At 45.0% G+C, this 18,287-nt stretch overlaps 1 protein-coding gene across 1 annotated transcript in view; it reads right to left on the bottom strand.

The window, feature by feature from the left end:
- The window catches only part of LOC147659471 (dynein axonemal heavy chain 5-like), a 566,399-nt gene that overhangs the window by 47,482 nt on the left and 500,630 nt on the right, over window positions 1–18,287 (bottom strand). Inside the window, exon 8 of the mRNA XM_086951731.1 lies at window positions 10,088–10,243. Within this exon, the coding sequence (XP_086807857.1) occupies window positions 10,088–10,243 (156 nt within the window). The remainder of the gene's footprint in view (window positions 1–10,087; window positions 10,244–18,287) is intronic.

Genomic DNA, 18,287 nt, shown 5'->3' with positions numbered 1-18,287 from the left:
AGTAACAGTCAGCAGTGGTAGTGCACAATCTAAGGGGATAGTAGGGTTAACCCTGGGTACTGAGATGGAATCTGGCCTAGTCAGAGTCCCTACTCAGGCAGTTCTGCTTTATGATGTGGACTTATTTTTGACCACTACTGTGAGTCCCAGTAACCTGGGCAAGTATAGGCAGACACCTTTGATAAATGAGAAACTGGCTCAGGCCTACAGGGACACTTGTGCCAGTGTCACTATGGTGACACCTGACTTTGTGAACCCTGGTCAGATTGTACTAGGTGAGAATTACCTAGTGACCAATGCAAGCAACACCAATACTACACATAGTGTGGCTGTTGTGAACTTCTCCTGGGGAGGGGTAAGTGGCCTAAAGAAAGTTGTGGTAAGTGCAGACCTCCCAGTAGACTGTCTGTTAGGCAATGATCTTGAAAGCTCAGTTTGGTCAGAAGTGGAGTACAGGACTCATGCAGAAATGCTAGGGATTTCAGCACATGTCCTTGCAGTGACAAGGACTCAGGCTAAGAAGTGCCTTCCTGAACCAGTGGTGGATCTTGGAACAATAGACCAACCACAACCCAAGAGAAAGAGCAAGAGGGTTAAGGCTGTGCCTTCCCCCTTGCCCCAGGTTGAGGATCAGACTTCACAGGAAGCTGATTCTGCAGTCCAAGAGGAGACTGTCTCTGAGGAGCTTGAATCTGGTCAGGTTGAGTTTCTGGGGACAGGGGGACCCTCAAGGGCAGACCTGGGGCAGGCCCAATTAGATTGCCCTTCTCTTGAACCCCTCAGACAGCAAGCTGCTGCTGAGGCTGCAGGGAATGCTCAAGGTACCCATAAAGTATATTAGGATGATGGGCTCCTTTACTCAGAGGCTAGAGACCCCAAGTCTGGTGCCACCAGGAGGTTGGTTATACCGTTGAAGTTTAGGGGCTTCCTTCTTACCTTGGCCCATGATATTCCCCTTGCAGGAGACTTAGGCCAGAACAAGACTTGGGGTAGGCTTGTCCCTCACTTTCACTGGCCTCATATGTCAGAAAATGTCAAGGAGTTTTGTCGCTCCTGTGTCACTTGCCAAGCCAGTGGTAAGTCAGGTGGCACAACAAAGGCCCCCCTGATACCACTACCTGTGGTCGGGGTACCCTTTGAAAGAGTTGGAATAGACATTGTGGGTCCCATGGATCCTCAAACAGCATCTGGGCACAGATTTATACTGGTGATAGTGGATTATGCCACCAGGTATCCAGAGGCAATTCCCCTGAGGACCACAACAGTGCCTTTTGTGGCAAAGGCCCTTCTTTCAGTTTTCTCAAGAGTGGGTTTTCCAAAGGAGGTTCTTTCAGACAGAGGTACCAACTTCATGTCTGGATACTTAAAGGCAATGTGGAAGGAGTGTGGAGTAAACTACAAGTTTACCACACCCTATCACCCACAGTGCAATGGGCTTGTGGAGAGATTCAACAAGACCCTAAAGGGAATGATAAAAGGATTACCAGAGAAGCTTAGGCGGAAATGGGACACCCTTTTACCCTGCTTGCTCTTTGCTTACAGAGAGGTCCCACAGAAGGGGGGTGGCTACAGCCCTTTTGAACTTTTGTTTGGCCACCCTGTGAGGGGTCCACTATGTTTGGTGAAGGAAGGATGGGAGTTACCTCTCAAAAAGCCTTAGCTAGGTGTTGTGGACTATGTACTTTTTCTCCGCTCCAGGATGGCTGAGTATATGGAAAGAGCATCCAAAAACCTGGAGGCCAGTCAAGAATTACAGAAAGCTTGGCATGAGCAAAAGGCTGTTCTGGTGGAGTACAAACCAGGACAGATGGTGTGGGTGTTGGAGCCAGTGGCCCCAGCAGCACTCCAGGACAAATGGACTGGACCCTACCCAATTGTTGAAAAGAAGGGAGAAGTCACCTATGTGGTTGACTTTGGAACCCCTAGGAGCCCCCACAGGGTGCTCCATGTAAATCGTTTGAAAGCATTTGTTGACAGGGAGGACATGAGTCTCCTCATGGCCACAGATGGGGATCAGGAGGAAGAGAGTGACCCTCTCCCAGACCTGCTTTCCCAGAACCCTGATGATGGCTCAGTTGATGGAGTAGCCTTGGCAGGCAGCCTCACTGAGCAGCAACAGGTGGACTGCAGACAGGTGTTGCAGGCCCACAGACATATGTTTTCACTCACACCCAGTCAAACTAACTGGTGCACCCATGAGGTGGACACTGGTGACAGTCTGCCTGTGAAGAATAAAATCTACAGGCAACCTGACCATGTCAGGGGTTGTATAAAGGCTGAGGTGCAAAAGATGTTGGAGCTTGGAGTGATTGAGCCATCAGAGAGCCCATGGGCCAGCCCAGTAGTCCTGGTGCCAAAACCTCATACCAAAGATGGAAAGAGAAAAATGAGGTTTTGTGTGGACTACAGCGGTCTCAATGCTGTCACTAGGACAGATGCACATCCCATTCCAAGAGCAGATGAGCTCATTGATAAATTGGCTTCTGCCAAGTTTCTGAGCACATTTGATTTGACAGCTGGCTACTGGCAGATCAGGTTAGCTGAAGAGTCAAAAGCCAAAACAGCATTCTCTACCCCTAGTGGACATTATCAGTTTGTGGTAATGCCCTTTGGTTTGAAGAATGCACCTGCCACCTTCCAAAGGTTGGTGAATCAAGTCCTTGCTGGGTTGGATGACTTTTGTGCAGCATATCTAGATGATATTGCTGTCTTTAGCTCCACCTGGGAGGATCACCTGATCCACCTGAAGAAGGTTCTGGAGGCCCTGCAAAAGGAAGGCCTGACTATCAAGGCTACTAAGTGCCAGATAGGGCAGAGCAAGGTTGTGTACCTGGGCCACCTAGTAGGTGGGGGTCAGGTTCAACCATTGGAGAGCAAGATCCAGACCATACAGGACTGGGCTCCTCCAACTACCCAGACACAAGTCAGAGCCTTCTTGGGTCTGACTGGGTATTACAGAAAGCTTGTGAAGAACTATGGGTTCATTGTGACACCATTAAATGACTTGACATCTAAGAAGATGCCAAAAAAGGTTCAGCGGACAGTTAGCTGTCAAAAGGCATTTGATGACCTAAAGAAGGCCATGTGCTCTGCACCTATTCTGAAGACTCCTGACTACTCCAAACAGTTCATTGTACAGACAGATGCTTCTGAGTTGGGGGTGGGAGCTGTGCTTTCACAACTGAATACAGATGGTCATGACCAGCCCATTGCTTTTATTAGCAGAAGGCTGACCCCCAGGGAGAAACGTTGGTCAGCTATTGAGAGATAGGCCTTTGCTGGGGTTTGGGCCCTGAAGAAGCTGAGGCCATACTTGTTTGGAATTCACTTCCTAATTCAGACAGACCATAAGCCCCTCTTGTGGCTAAATCAGATGAAGGGTGAAAACCCCAAACTACTCAGGTGGTCCATTTCCCTACAGGGGATGGACTTTACAGTGGAGCACCGCCCAGGGACTGACCATGGTAATGCAGATGGTCTCTCCAGGTACTTCAACTTAGAACATGAAGACTTATCTGGTCAAGGTTAAGTTTAATGTCCCTGCGGTTGGGGGGGGGGGGTTGTGTAGGAGAGTAGGGTCTGCTATCCCATGGTCACCCCAATTTTTGCTTTTTGCTTCACTGGTTTTCAACTTAATGAGGCTATGGGCCTGCTAATCAGACCCCCAGCCTGCTGTTCTCTCTCTAAATTCACATACATGTACTATAGGTACATAACCCAATTGGAACTGGACTACCTGTCAGCCCCTGTACCATGCACTATAGGTGCTCAGGGCATAGGTGCACCAAGGCCTACCAGGGGCTGTAGCATAGCTTTTGCCACCCCTGGCTGGTTCTTAAATTGACACAACTGGCTGATCACTCAGCTGGGATCAAGTTGGTGTAATCACCCCTTGCTTAGATATAGTATACCTATATCTAAACCTATATCTGGACACATATAAACCTGTGAGCCACTCCTATGGAAGGCCTTATCAATCCTGGAGGCAGAGTGCATGGTTTAATGTGAGATGGTGCTCTAGCATGAGCTGAGCCTGTCTGCAGCTGTCGGGAACAAGTCCCTAAGCTGTTCCGGGATAATGCCAAAACCATATACTCTTAAGTGCATTATAATCCTTGCAGTTATATGTCAACTTTGGTTTGGCTTTATCAAAACATGTCGTGTAAGGTGTCATACGATTTAGAATACTATCCCCTCGACAGTCCTGTCGACGGGGATAGCATTTCACCCTTCTAGAGGGAGAAGACATGTTACTTTAATGAAACGCGGTTGATTTTTAAAAGAGCCTCAGATCCACAAAATGGATGCTTCTGCCACAGACACGAGTCTGACCTCCTGCTGCTGACCGAAACTCAGCTGAGGAGGCCTGGACATAGGCTTTCCTGTCGCAGGGAGGTGTTACACCACCCCAGACAGGAGATAGTGGATTATAGCAGGGAGGTTTGAAAGAAACCAGACACTGCCTGGGGAGCACAAGGCTTCCCCTTGCATAATCCGGTCAAACCGGTTCTGGAGCACACCAGCCCCAGTCCAAGCGCGGCCTGGACAAAGGGAAAGGGGTGTATCCACCCCCTTCCTGGGTCCCACCCATAGGAGGGGACCTAGCAGGTAATCGAGCCCCCAAGATTGGTATAAGAATGGGAGCAGTGCCAACGCACTCAGATTATCCTGATGAAACATTTGAAATGAAACTCTGGACCCTTCGACATCCCACTCGACGTAGAAGACTGAAGAATCTCCCTTGTGGTCAAGGAGTGACCACCCTGTGCAAACAGGCACCATCCAGCACCTCGACATCTGCTTTGTTGCAGTTCCCGCCGGAACTCGAGCGACAGAGATCAACGAGATCAAGCTTGCCTGCCTTCTACCAGCCCGATCCACAGTCCCTGCAGAGCTGAGACCCGTGGAGGCGACCGGAAGCGTGGGGCCCGCCATCTTGAAAAGACCACGAGACGCTGACCGTACAGCCCACGAGTGACCCTCGAAGCTGTACACTGGGGTTTGGTAAGCCCCAGCCCAGAGCTAATTTTGCACCGAAGCTCACCCCTCTACACTCACCGAGTGCTGCGTGGGGCCCTTCTGCCGCTTTTGGCTCAACGCGTTGGCCCGGTCAGTAGCCCGCTGGCTTGTGGCCCCTGTGCCAACGAAACTTGAAATCCGACTTGTGATTTTGGTTGCTCCAGACTTGCACCCGCTCCTCTGAAAAGGAGCACCCACTCTGACCCTCCTGGTCCAAGTGAGAAGCAATCTTCCAGCCCTGCGTGGATTGCTCTTGCCAAGTGTTGTTTGCTCCAATCTTGAAGCCGACTGCGCCGACGGCGAGAGCCTTCGTGGGACAGCTCGTGACCCGCTCCTGGATGTCGCAGATGCCCTAGAGCCCACGTGGCAGCGGAGAGAAGCTCCTCGACAACCACCTGATTGCGCCCGACATTGCCTGGTTCCGTCCTGGTTCCACCCTGGTCACTGCTGAGTGACCCAGATTTTGTCCCCTCTGCTTTCAGGTACTTTACGACTCTGATCCACCCTTGAATCACACCGGACACTTCTCCTTCACATCGCCTGCAGCATCTTCAGCTTCAAGCACCAACAACCTGCGTGACGAAACCCGACACAACTTCGACCCTATGCACCCGCTTCCTGTGGGTGAGGTAACTCAACAACGCCGGTGTTCCCACACTGGTACACACCTCTAGTGTATGTGTCTTAAATTTCGTCCTTCTAGGTTAAGCGGAAGTCTCCTTAAACAGTAACTTTATAACTTTTACGCACCATTGACTTTGCATTGGTGCATGCGTGTGCTTTAAGCGCTGCACCCGAATCCCGCAGGCTTTTCCCGACTTCAGCATTGCTAGTCCCGACTGCTCCCAGCGATTCCCTAGGCCCTAGGCCTAACCACTGTTCGATGGGTATCTCTTATACCACTTTCTTAATATATGGTTTGAGTGGCCACCCGCCCTCATCCATAATTGTGCAACTTTCATATGTTTAACTGTGCTTTTGTTTTAACGCTTGTGCCCCTTTGCTCATAAAGAGTACTGGGGATTATTCTAGTAATAAATACATATATTTTTATAATATATACTTGTGTGGTGTCCTTTCATTTGATATTACAGGATTGTGATTGGTAAAATAGCTCGCTTAACAAGACCTCTTGAGTTTAGCCTTTAAGGCTGCTCAGTCCATGCTACCACTAGGATAGCTTGTCTAATAAGGTTGACTTACAACCAGACACCATAAGGGATTGTTTGGACTGATACAAGGTGGTTCCAGAATTGGAAACATCACATATCAGGCCAACTTCTCACAGCAGGGTATGCTCAGACGTGAGTCCCTTACTCACTTTGCCACTGGATTTAAGCAAGCCTGGCTGAAGACGGCTGTAATGCCAGAAACCGGTCCTAGGAAGCTTGAATACGGTCCAGGGAATGCATGGCTTGACAGTTCGGGCTGGACTGTTCCCATGAGGCACAGGGTCAGACTGATTTGCATATGGCCATGTCTGAACTGGGGTGGCAGAGTGGGCTAAAGAACAGTGATGGATTAAACCCAGATCTGTTGACTGGGTGTGAGTGTTTGATTGGTTCAGATGCTCCATCCATCACCACCCACTTTTGCACCGTTTTGTTCACCATAAGTTGGCAGGGTATGCTCAGACGTGAGTCCCTTGCTCACTTTGCCACTGGATTCAAGCAAGCCTGTCTGAAGACGCTGTAATACCAGAAACCGGTCCTAGGAAGCTTGAATCCGGTCCAGGGAAGGCATGGCTTTGGCAGTTCAGGGTGGACTGTTCCCATGAGGCACAGGGTCAGACTGATTTGCATATGGCCATGTCTGAACTGGGGTGGCAGAGTGGGCTAAAGAACGGTGATGGATTAAACCCAGATCTGTTGACTGGGTGAGAGTGTTTGATGGGTTCAGATGCTCCGTCCATCACTACCCCCTTTTGTACGGCTTTGTTCGCCAAAAGTTGGCAGGGTATGCTCAGATGTGAGTCCCTTGCTCACTTTGCCACTGGATTCAAGCAAGCCTGGCTGAAGACAGCTGTAATGCCAGAAACCGGTCCTAGGAAGCTTGAATCCGGTCCAGGGAATCCATGGCTTGACAGTTCGGGCTGGACTGTTCCCATGAGGCACAGGGTCAGACTGATTTGCATATGGCCATGTCTGAACTGGGGTGGCAGAGTGGGCTAAAGAACGGTGATGGATTAAACCCAGATCTGTTGACTGGGTGTGAGTGTTTGATTGGTTCAGATGCTCCATCCATCACCACCCCCTTTTGTACCGCTTTGTTCGCCATAATTAATTAATTTATTTCAGGATTTGTAATGAGCGTGGCTGCCTCAGCTACGAGGTGTCCCAGCGCAACCTGAAACCAAGCAGGAGACAGGGAGACACAGCGAGCGGCAGAAATCGAATAGTGGGGAACAGCCAAGTCTTCAAAAATTTTCGAAACGTCAGGAGGTTGGGGGTGGCTCGGATGCTTGCTGGAAGGGAGTTCCACAGTTTGGCCACCAAGAGGCCAAACGAGCAACCCCCTGCCCTCGCCATCTTAACTCGAGGGACACAAACCAGACCTTGATTAGCCGATTGCAGAGCGCATCTAGGCACGTATGGCTTCAGTAAACCTAATAACCCCACAGGGGCTTGGAGCCGTAGGATTTTATGCGCAATACATAGCACCTTAAACTGAGTGCGGGCTCCGATAGGCAACCAGTGCAGCTTCAAAAGTACCCGGGCCACTGAGTGAGATCTTGGGAGAGCCACTAACATACGTGCTGCTGCATTCTGGACCCTCTGCAGGGGCTTGATACTAGCTTTATTGGCACCTAGGTATAAGGCGTTGCCATAGTAAGCCTTGCAAGGATGGAAGCCTGCAGGATGGTCTGGCGTACTCCAGGCGGGAAGAAGCCAAGCAAGGGCCTCAAACCTCTCAGAAGCCCGAAGCAGACAACGGCTACTGCTCTTGTCTGCTTATCGAATGTTAGTCCGGTATCGAACCAAGTTCAATAAGTTGGAACAATAAGTTGGCAGGGTATGCTCAGACGTGAGTCCCTTGCTCACTTTGCCACTGGATTCTAGCAAGCCTGGCTGAAGACGCTGTAATGCCAGAAACCGGTCCTAGGAAGCTTGAATCCGGTCCAGGGAAGGCATGGCTTGGCAGTTCGGGGTGGACTGGTCCCATGAGGCACAGGGTCAGACTGATTTGCATATGGCCATGTCTGAACTGGGGTGGCAGAGTGGGCTAAAGAACGGTGATGGATTAAACCCAGATCTGTTGACTGGGTGTGAGTGTTTGATTGGTTCAGATGCTCCGTCCATCACCACCCCCTTTTGTACCGCCATCGACACAAATAGGTGTCAGTCAAGATTCAAGGGTACCACCGAAGTGTTTAGTATCCATGAGCCTGACTTACACTATGTACAAAGAGAACATCCGGGAGTGGTGGCATCATACAGTGTTGGGAAGTTATGCCTTGATTGGGCTAAGAACCTCGACATTGTCACAGATAAAACTCTCAGAACACATGGATCTTAGGGATTTTTTGCTAGGTCCCCAAAAGCCATGTCAGAAACGCTTCCTATACGCTGTTTATAATGAAATTTGGAAAATCTCTCAACGAATAGCTGCAGCAAGACTGCGTGAAATTGACAGAGTTAACTTAGAAAAGGCTTTGGCTGAGGTTGACCATGGAATGACCACACTGATATCCAGGATTTATTCACTGGGCAACAATATATCTTCTGCTAGAAATATAATGGAACAGGCTCTGTCCATCTTACAACAAGGACCTTTTACCTAGTTAGGTGCTACATAAATGTTGTGTGGTTTCCCAGAAAACAAGCCTCATTTCTTATGCTTGAGGATTCTCAGAATCACAGCAGGATTACCATCTTCTGTTTAATAACTATGTATAAGGGCCATCCCTTCCATCATCCTCGGCCGACATGACAGAGCAAGGTAGAACCGCCAAAGGAACCTTTTGGGTATATAAACACCACATCTTTGTTGGGGTAGGCAACGGAGAAAGACTTACATGCTGACACACTGACACGAGACGCTGAGGTTACGGCACGCAGACACTCCAGCATACCGTGGTCTGACATCCCTTGTGGGGTGTCCATCTCAAGACCAAGAGGGGGTCCTTTATTTTCTCACACCAGGTAATGGGGTTGTATTCATCCTAGGGGGATTCTAGTCTCAACACCTACATACATGCTAGGTACATTTAGGCACATCTAGTTAGGGTTGAATCGTAGGAGTATGCATTATTATTATCAAGTATTTACATACCTGCCTATGTTCATTGTTTTAGCACTATGGTAGAAATCTACCATACATTTACTCTGTTGGTGCTTATAATCATTTATATCTGTTTCTGTCTTATGGTTGTTTCAGCACACCTATTTTACACTAGAATTACTCTGGTTCAATAAATACTTATTGAAATGTCCCCACCGTTTATTCCGTGTATCTCTCTGAGACAAAGTGAGCACGAGAGACTGAACAAAACATCCTGTACTGTTTACAAGATCCCTGATGGGACAGGGTTTTCATGTTTGATAGTTCCCAGAAACTATTCCCTCCTTGGTAACAGGAGTTTACAGTGGCACTGTGAGCTGGCTAGATATACAGGTGGATGTCTGGAATCAGTCTGGACACCAATACCACAGTTTATGTTGTTGAAAGGCGCAGATCCTATATAGATTTATAGGAAGTACACAACACTTGCTTCGAATCTTAGAAGCACAACTGAGAAGAAACTACAATAAAGCTGTTTATCTTGCATGGTTTGTGTGATAGCAGAGAGGAAACAGGAACGTAATGGTTCAAGGATGGTCATCTGTCATAAACGATGTTTTTACCATGTTTAAACATCATTTGCCTGGGGATCCTTGTTGATTAACATGTTTCTTCTATAATATTGCAGATATTTTTTTAACCCCCGCTCCAGCTCAACACTCATTTAAAATGGAAATTAATATCAAACTACAGAGACCTATAATAGACATTAACATGAGATGTAAACATCTGACAGTGTTTGTGCTATCTACATTACACTAGATTCTTGCGTTTAGTGAATTTCTACCTTGAAGGTGGAACCTGTTTTAATAAAGTTTTTCTCCAACACATTATCCAGGGCTGGATCAAGTTCCTCCCCAACATCTTCTATCAGCAGAGGTCTTCCCAGAGAAAGGCTATCTTCCAGGTGGTTTCTGAAGTACTTGTGGTTGATGGATGTGATCTAGAAACAAAAGAACAAAAATATTAATTACGGAAATGCATATTAATAAAGTGTCATACTTTTTTTGTCCCAGTGACTTTCAATTTATTTTACAATACAACCCGCACCTTCCAAGATGGATCTGATAAGAGAGAGCTGAAATTAGTTTAGGTCATGTGTAGGCATGTAGTCAGAAGGAATGTGAATTACAGAAGTTGTAAAACGCTTGTATCTTACCACAACAGTTTCGGAAACAAATCCACAGTAGAAGCTAGAAACAGAAAACACTTTCTGCAAGTCGGTATGTTTGCTTATTTTCTGCAGTGCCAAATAACTCACCTTGTATCCACAATAGACCGCCATCTATAAACATTTTCTGTTTAATAATAATTTTGATTCACGTTCTTTTTTATACATCTGGGCCGGTGATCTGTTTATAAAATGTATGGTGAAATATGTTATCTAGAGATCTTGAAGTAGGTATAGCAGGTGCATAAAGCCAGGTAACAATATGTAAATGTACAGGAATTTATATAGCGCAAATCACCAACTGGTCTCTAAGCGCTTGCTTAGGGAACCCGTCCTGGTATTACCCTGTGAGATAACCCCGGCAGGGTATCGGCAAGGTGAAAGCCAGGCATACCGCCGCGAGGGGCTGTTGTGGAGATTAAGCAAGCTATTGCCCAGAGTCACAGAGTGTGAACTTCTGAATCGAGTAGGCACCGGAGCGAGAATTGTCGAGTCCATGGACATTTTAGGACTCAAGACCCCGCCGAGCCGGGAATTGAACCCTGGTCCAGGGCTGACCTCTGCTTCCAGGTCTGCCTCCTCTAACCGGTGAGCCACACTTCTCCACACAATATGGCATAAATGCAACTCCTGTTATTTTAAACTGTGTATGTAATGTAAAGGGGCAGCTAGTGTAGTCCATAGACAGACTATAGGGCTAGATTGCATACATTTGATCTCTTGTCTGCACTTGTGCACCAACATTTCTAACAAATGACCAGCGACAAAAAAAGAATATTTGCAGTCACTGACCAGTGTTGAGTTGGTATTTTAAAAAATGGACGCACCACACCAAAAATGGATGGAGCTGCAAGTAATGTTCAACTCTAAGACAGTACTTGACTCTTAACATATCCTAAGGTTCTGTGATCCTTATGCATTTGTTGCACAAAAATCCAACTATAGGAAGAATATACTTATAGTTCCCTAGTATGTAGTCCCCTGGGTAGCTTATAATTCAAAATTGGGTGAGCGTAACAAAGGCCAAATCACCATAATAATATTCCATTGTAATCAGTGTCTTATCACCTGCGAGACTTAGTGCTCCATTAAAAACCGGATGCTAGCTTTTCGTCACTTTTATTGCACATTCTCACTCATACTTCGCCTTTCTCTATAAGAGGACTGGTCTGCTTTTGTTGGAGGTGGAAAAAACATCTCTCCCCACCTCCACACAGGGCTGCACATTGCCCCTGTGTTTGTCCACGCCTGTGCCCAAGGGTGTTTTTGAGGGGTTTACTAATTTGGACCACTTCTTGGTTGTTAATCAGGTTTGACACCCCTTCTTTGCCTATGCCTCTAGACTGAGGGCAAACAGGCAAACTATTGTAAGAGTTGTTTTCCCGCATATTAAACACATCATAACCCTAACCTAGGTTGTGTTTACAATTGTCCACCATCTTTCACTAAAGTCACAAACTAAAACATGTTAACAGATGTTCTTTTAATTCTAAATAAAGTATTGGGAGACTCACACCAATAAACTGAGCATTTTTCACACTTTCCTCCCTCTGTACCGAAACAAGGACATTCCAACTGTCTCAGGCTATTGCTATACACTGTAACAATCACATTGCTTAAATAAACTGAGAGAACATCTGCAGACCCAATGTAGCCCTAGCATGAGAGAAACTATGAATGTGTTCAGTAGTAAATTGCTTCTTTTTGCTTATTTCCTTTTGGTGCATATCCTGAAAACAGTGCCCTCACGTAGAAAGTTTGAATGTCTTTGTCTAAAGTCTTATTAAAAGACGTATAGATTTCTATTAGGAAAAGGAACTTTTCTCCCACCTTTAGAAGGCGAATCTATGCCAGATTTTACTTAGAACTGTACTGAGTTCTTTGTACTTATGTTTATTTGTTTTGAAGCTAAATTTATCTATGGCAAGTTTCCTGTAATCTGCCTATTAATTCTTTCTATGAAGTTTTGAAACTGCAAAGCTTGTCTGTCATTCTTACAAGAACGACTATCATCTGCTACTGAAATTTATCTATACAGAAATTGACGGCTTCAGTCAAGGAGCACCAAAGTCCATATCGGTACTATACCACTCCTGGTCCTAGTCGTTGGTGTGCCCCATGAGTTGAACTTCAGGACAGCTTTGAAAGTTAACAGATCTGGTAGTACAGGTGATGGTTCTGACTGGACCCGACCCACATTGGCTGTAGAACCAAATTCTGCACCTTCATGGTCCAGACGGTTTACTCCCAAGATTCAAATTGACCCAGTCCTAACCTGATCCTGGTGCCGGAGACAACGAGGTTGCTAGAGAAAAAAAGACAAGGTGAGTATCAATAGAGATCGCGTGTAAACTGCAGGAAAAGTAGTTGTGGAACAGTGCATGTTCAGAGTTGTATTAGGTGCATTGTGGTGAAATACAGTGAACAGGTTTTGATAACAGCTATTATGTGGTTTGATTGCTGCACCTGTGGGAAGAATCATTATTGTAATTATTATGATATTCTTGAATTTGTGAAAGGGGCGAATGTTGGAGTCGTTGTAAGCATATGGTACAGAGCTAAAGAGAGGTACCTCAAGTTAGAACACTGAATTGTTGAACTTGCCTACTTGGTGTGATGTGAGGCTCTATCAGTTTTACCAAAATAGAGGAATAACCTTCTTCTAAGAATGTACTAAGAGAGTTTGGTGGAAATTGGCTACTTAGTGCATGGGGAGCAAAATTTGAGGGAGTTGAGGACTCCTGTGACAGAATTGATCGAAAACATTAAGGAATGGAGCAATACTGAGAAATTTAGAGAGTTGTAGTCCATGGAAGAAGAAAAGAGAAGGATTCAGGAAGAATGAAGAAGGAGCTGTAGGAGATGTAGCAAAGAAATATCCCTTGCAGGAAGTGCAGATAGGAGCTTTTTGACACGTCCCCTGGTTACGTTCAGATCTGTTTCATATCACAAACTAGCTTCCCAAGCTTGGAGAAAATATTGATAAGTGATATACCCAGATGCAACAGATCAGGCTCATTCACAAAAGTAATCTGAGACAAAATCCAAACTGTTGGTATTCAAAAAGGCATTTAGGAGTTGTAAAGTTAGGATTCCTAACTTTACTACTCCTAAACTGAGACAAAATCCTAACTTTACGACTTTCAGTATTCACAAAAGGCATTTAGGAGTAGTAAAAGTAGAATTCCTACTTTACGACTTTTGGTATTCACAAAGGGAATTTAGGAGTAGTAAAGTTAGGATTACTACTAAATGCCCTTTGTGAATACCGAAAGTCGTAAAGTTAGGATTTTGTCTCAGTTTAGGAGTCGTAAAGTTAGGAATCCTAACTTTACTACTCCTAAATGCCTTTTGTGAATATCGAAAGTCGTAAAGTTAGGATTTTGTCTCAGATTACTTTTGTGAATTGGGCCCATTGTGTCTATCTCTAAAAGCAAAATAGAAAAGGATGGAATATGTGTGGGATGTTAGTGACATTTGGGTATCCAGAAAGGGAAAAAACAGTCCTCCCCGATTCCATTCTGCCTGCCATTGTGTGTCACATGCACGGTCCGACTCACTTGGGCAGAGACGGGATGGTGTCCACTTTCCGATCATACTGGTACAACCCACATTTCAGATCAATGGCAGAGAATTTTAGTCAGCATTGTCATCTGCCAAAAGCTAAATGTGGGCAAGCGAGTTGCTGTGTCCATGAGCCACATTGGAAGGTATGATGATTCCTTCAGCCGTCTCAAAATACACTTTGCGGAGATGCCCCGATGTAACAAATTGACATATATCCTCATCATCGTGAGTCTGTTCTTAAAAAAGGTCGAGGCATATCCCACCAGGAGATGTGACAGTCAACAAACTATTGCTATGGGAGTTGATACAGCAATTTGGGATGCCAGTTCATCTTGAATCGGATCAAAGAACTCACTTTAAAAGTGAGATAATGCAGTTACTGTGTACAGACATAGAGATTGACCAGAGATTCCACTGCAGTTACAGACCTGAGGCATCAGGCATTGTCACAAAAGCATGTGCCTCTACATCACCCAAATAACCTGTCACTCTTCTTTTGGTACTGAATATTCGAAGTACACCTTGTAAGAGAACTGGATTGTCACCTCATGAGGTACTGATGAGCAAAAGCTATGCAAATTCCTTTTGGTAATGCGGCTGTTCTTGTGAGTATCACAGATGGCATGGTCCTCGAGTACTGCTAGGGATTGTCTGATGTGGTGTGTTCTATCTCTCATCAGGTCAACACCACTACCCCAGCAGTCATAGGCTATCCAGGGCACAACCGGAACCCTGGTGACTGGATCTACATCATGAAGATCATGTTTAGAGGAGTGCTGGTGAGGACCCTGCCAGGTAATCCTGGTCACTGTCACTGCTGTCAAGTGCGCGGTTCTGCTGAACTGGAATCATGTCTCCCATACCATGAGAGCATGGCACGAAGAGGAAGAAGCAGAGCTAACATGCGCTAATTCCTTGAGTTACCTTAGGTTTGAGGTGTCTGAGGCATCGGAAGACCAGACTGAGGGTCCACAGTCCCCATCCGATGAGCATCACTTGGAGCAAGAGGTTGATGAGTGCTGTTGTCCCAGTGACCACTGTGATACTGACCACTGGATTCAGAAACTGCATCACCAGGACAGTGGAAATACTTGGAAGGCTGAGACTAATTTGCCACAGAAAACCTCACAGGAAACAGGAAGGGGCTGGGCAAGGAAGCTCCACCTCTGACAGCAAGTCCGCCTCATGAGAATCAGAGATCTCAAGTGTCTCCAAAGGTCAAGGCCTAGCTGAAGACAGTTAGCCAAAGGCTAGAGCCACCAAAAGAGACTGTTGACACCTAAGTAGAGACCAGAGACGATTAGGGAAGATAGCGAGTTAGTTGAACAAGAACACATTGACCGGATGGACATTATGGATAAAAGCCAGAACTCAAACTGTACCAAGCAACCCAAATGAGAGAGAAAGATCAAATAGACGTATTCAGGTACAGAATGGACATACCTTGCCAAAGTCAAGTTTGACTCTGATGACTACTTGACTGATATTGTCGAGCCTCCAAGAGCCTATTCACGCTGGCTACTGACAAACGTTGGTAGAGAGTTAGGGTAATGGTCAGAGGACAATGGCTCCATTAGGCCTCCAGTTGACACCATGAAAGGAAGTCCAGTAGCTTTCAAGATGGGGTATAGACGATAGGATAGTACTTGGAGGACTAACCCTTTTATCTAAGATTTCCTTTATTTGATTTAGATTAACATGGCACAGCAAAGCTGCAAAATATTGCTTGTAAGCTTGAGAGTTGCCATTTCTGTTTCCTTTTTTTTATTCATATTTTTTATTGATGAAGTAAAATTGCAGCAGCAGGTTGCACAAATACATTATGAAAGGCAAATTTAATTATTTATCCAAAGTTATAATAAACCTAGTGGTTTATTTAAACAAGGATACCCAAGTTGCAAATGGCTCCCAGATCCTTATTTCTTTAGCCCCTTAGCTTTTGCCTTTTTATTCATAGACTGATGTCTCTAGATTTTAGATATGCAAAAAATGCCCCTTCTGTTGTTGAAAGGGCAGGGGCAGGGGGTCACGCCATGCTGAAGCTACACATAGCCTAAAAACTGACATAGCAATACAATGTATGTCTTCCCCAACTCCATTATCTGATTCACCTGTCCCGAATAACATAAACTGAGGTGACAGGGATATGTTAACTTTTAGTACATCGCCCAAAAAGCCTGCTATTACCTGGCCCACTGAATCTAGATTAGGCAAAATGCAAAAAGAATGGGAAATGGGGTTTACAGCACAATTGCACTTATCCTGTATAATGCCTTATTTGTTGTGTGGTGACACAGATCGGAGATTCCTTTCCCTAGATCTCCTAAAGCAAGAAACTTGTTCTAGCAAACAATTTTTTAGCAATTGATCCAGCACACACGTAAGTATTTCAGAAATTTGTTACACTAAAGAACATTCAACACAAGTCCAAAATTATTCAATGAATTGAGTAGCAGAGTCCTTAGGTGTTTTTTTTGCGGTTTAAGTCTTTATTCATTTCTTCAATCCAGTAGCCTTTAGTGTAACAAATTTCTGAAATACTTACGTGTGTGCTGGATCAATTGCTAAAAAATTGAATCTAGATTAGGGCAAATGTGAAAAACATGTGGCCAGATCTACTCTGGATGCCTGAAATCTAAAACCCACATCTCACTCCATTGGGCAATTTTTGCTGATGTTATATATGGTCAAAAAGTTTTTATAATGTTGTACTTGTAAATTTTCTGAACACAAACTTGCCCCCCCCCCCCCCAACTCAATTGACTTCGGAAAGCCAGAGTCCGACAGCTCTAGCCTCCGCTGTCACTTCACTTCCTGCTTGTCCAGATTGTCCGGGACCACCTTTAGCAAACCACCATAAAATTGCAAGATGGATGGGCTTTTACCATTTATTAATATTTCCATTATAGGAATCTGTTTAAAGCCTGCCACGCCACCCACCATCCTCAAAAGAAAATCCCTCAGCTGTAGATATTTTAAAAAAACCGGAGGGCCAATGTTGAATCTTCACCTGACCACTTCAAAGGATGTGCTATGATCCCCAGCCAAGAGATACCCGTTTCTACCATAACCCCCTCTTTCCCACCTAGCTAAACAGTCACCCTGAAAGATCCTAGGGAGCTGATCATTCTTGGGCAGAGGAGTCTACCTGCTGTATCTACCCACCCCCTGTTTTTTGCGAAGACATGACCAGTTCAGAAAGGTAGTGATCAGGGTCTTAAATTGAGTTAATTCAAAGTAACTTGGCTCAGAAAATGTCAGCCTCCAGCAGTTGCCCCAATCAGAAGTTCAAAAATGGAAGGAACATACCCTGGTGTGTCTCCCACCCTAGCATTGTCGTTAAATAAAGGACCATAATATTGAAGCGCTGGTGCTAAGTAGTATATTTGAAAATGGAGAGCCCCCAAACCCCCCCCCCCCACCCTTTTATCTGGGTAGGCACAAAAAATATTAGCCCTTCTGGTCCTCCTATAAGACCAGATAAATCTACCCACTAATCCTTCCATTGTTGAAACCAATCATTATGTAGTTCAGTTAATCTTTATTTCGGTTTAGCAAACCATAAAAGATACACATTAACAAATATAACATCAAAATAAAAACACTTCATAACAGAATCGTTCAAAAAGGTACCGCTAGACCAATGCATACATTTTAGAATCACGTTTCTAATCAAAGACCTTACTTCCTGATCTTTAAAATACTATTAATACAGAACAAAATATGTATGCCCAATATAATGTTCCAACTGATTTTTTCCTTTTTAATACTGTATAGGAAATATAATAATGCTAATAATATTCTTCATGTACTAAATAAAGTGCAGGTTCAAAAGACCAGTGTGATTTTTGGGGTATTGAGTCAAAATTTCAAACCTTCCTTTCTTCTTAATAAACTTACTCCAAGCAGGTACCTACTAACACTAAAAACCACGGTTTGAGATGTGTCCCTTTTTAATGTATCTCTAAGTGTATTGTGCGAAAAACATATAAAAACTTTGTCAACACGATCATCTTAACAAGGTTGCACCTCCCCATTATTGAGAGTTTAAGGTTATCCCAGCGACTAAAATCCTTCTTGATTTTTTCCAAAATAGAGGATATGTTTACATTGACTATAGTATCTACCCTTGATGTGATTTTTACTCCCAAATATATTGCTTCATCGACAATCCTGCTATCAGTGACTGAAGTAAATCTGTTTATCAGGACCTGAGTTTTAGCTCTGTTCAACGAGAACCCTAATTGAT

This window comes from Lissotriton vulgaris, unplaced genomic scaffold (genome assembly GCF_964263255.1).
Source record: "Lissotriton vulgaris unplaced genomic scaffold, aLisVul1.2 SCAFFOLD_1229, whole genome shotgun sequence".
Classification (NCBI taxonomy): Eukaryota; Metazoa; Chordata; class Amphibia; order Caudata; family Salamandridae; genus Lissotriton; species Lissotriton vulgaris.
The sequence above is the reverse complement of the archived record's forward strand: the minus strand, read 5'-3'. Positions and strand labels throughout refer to the sequence as shown.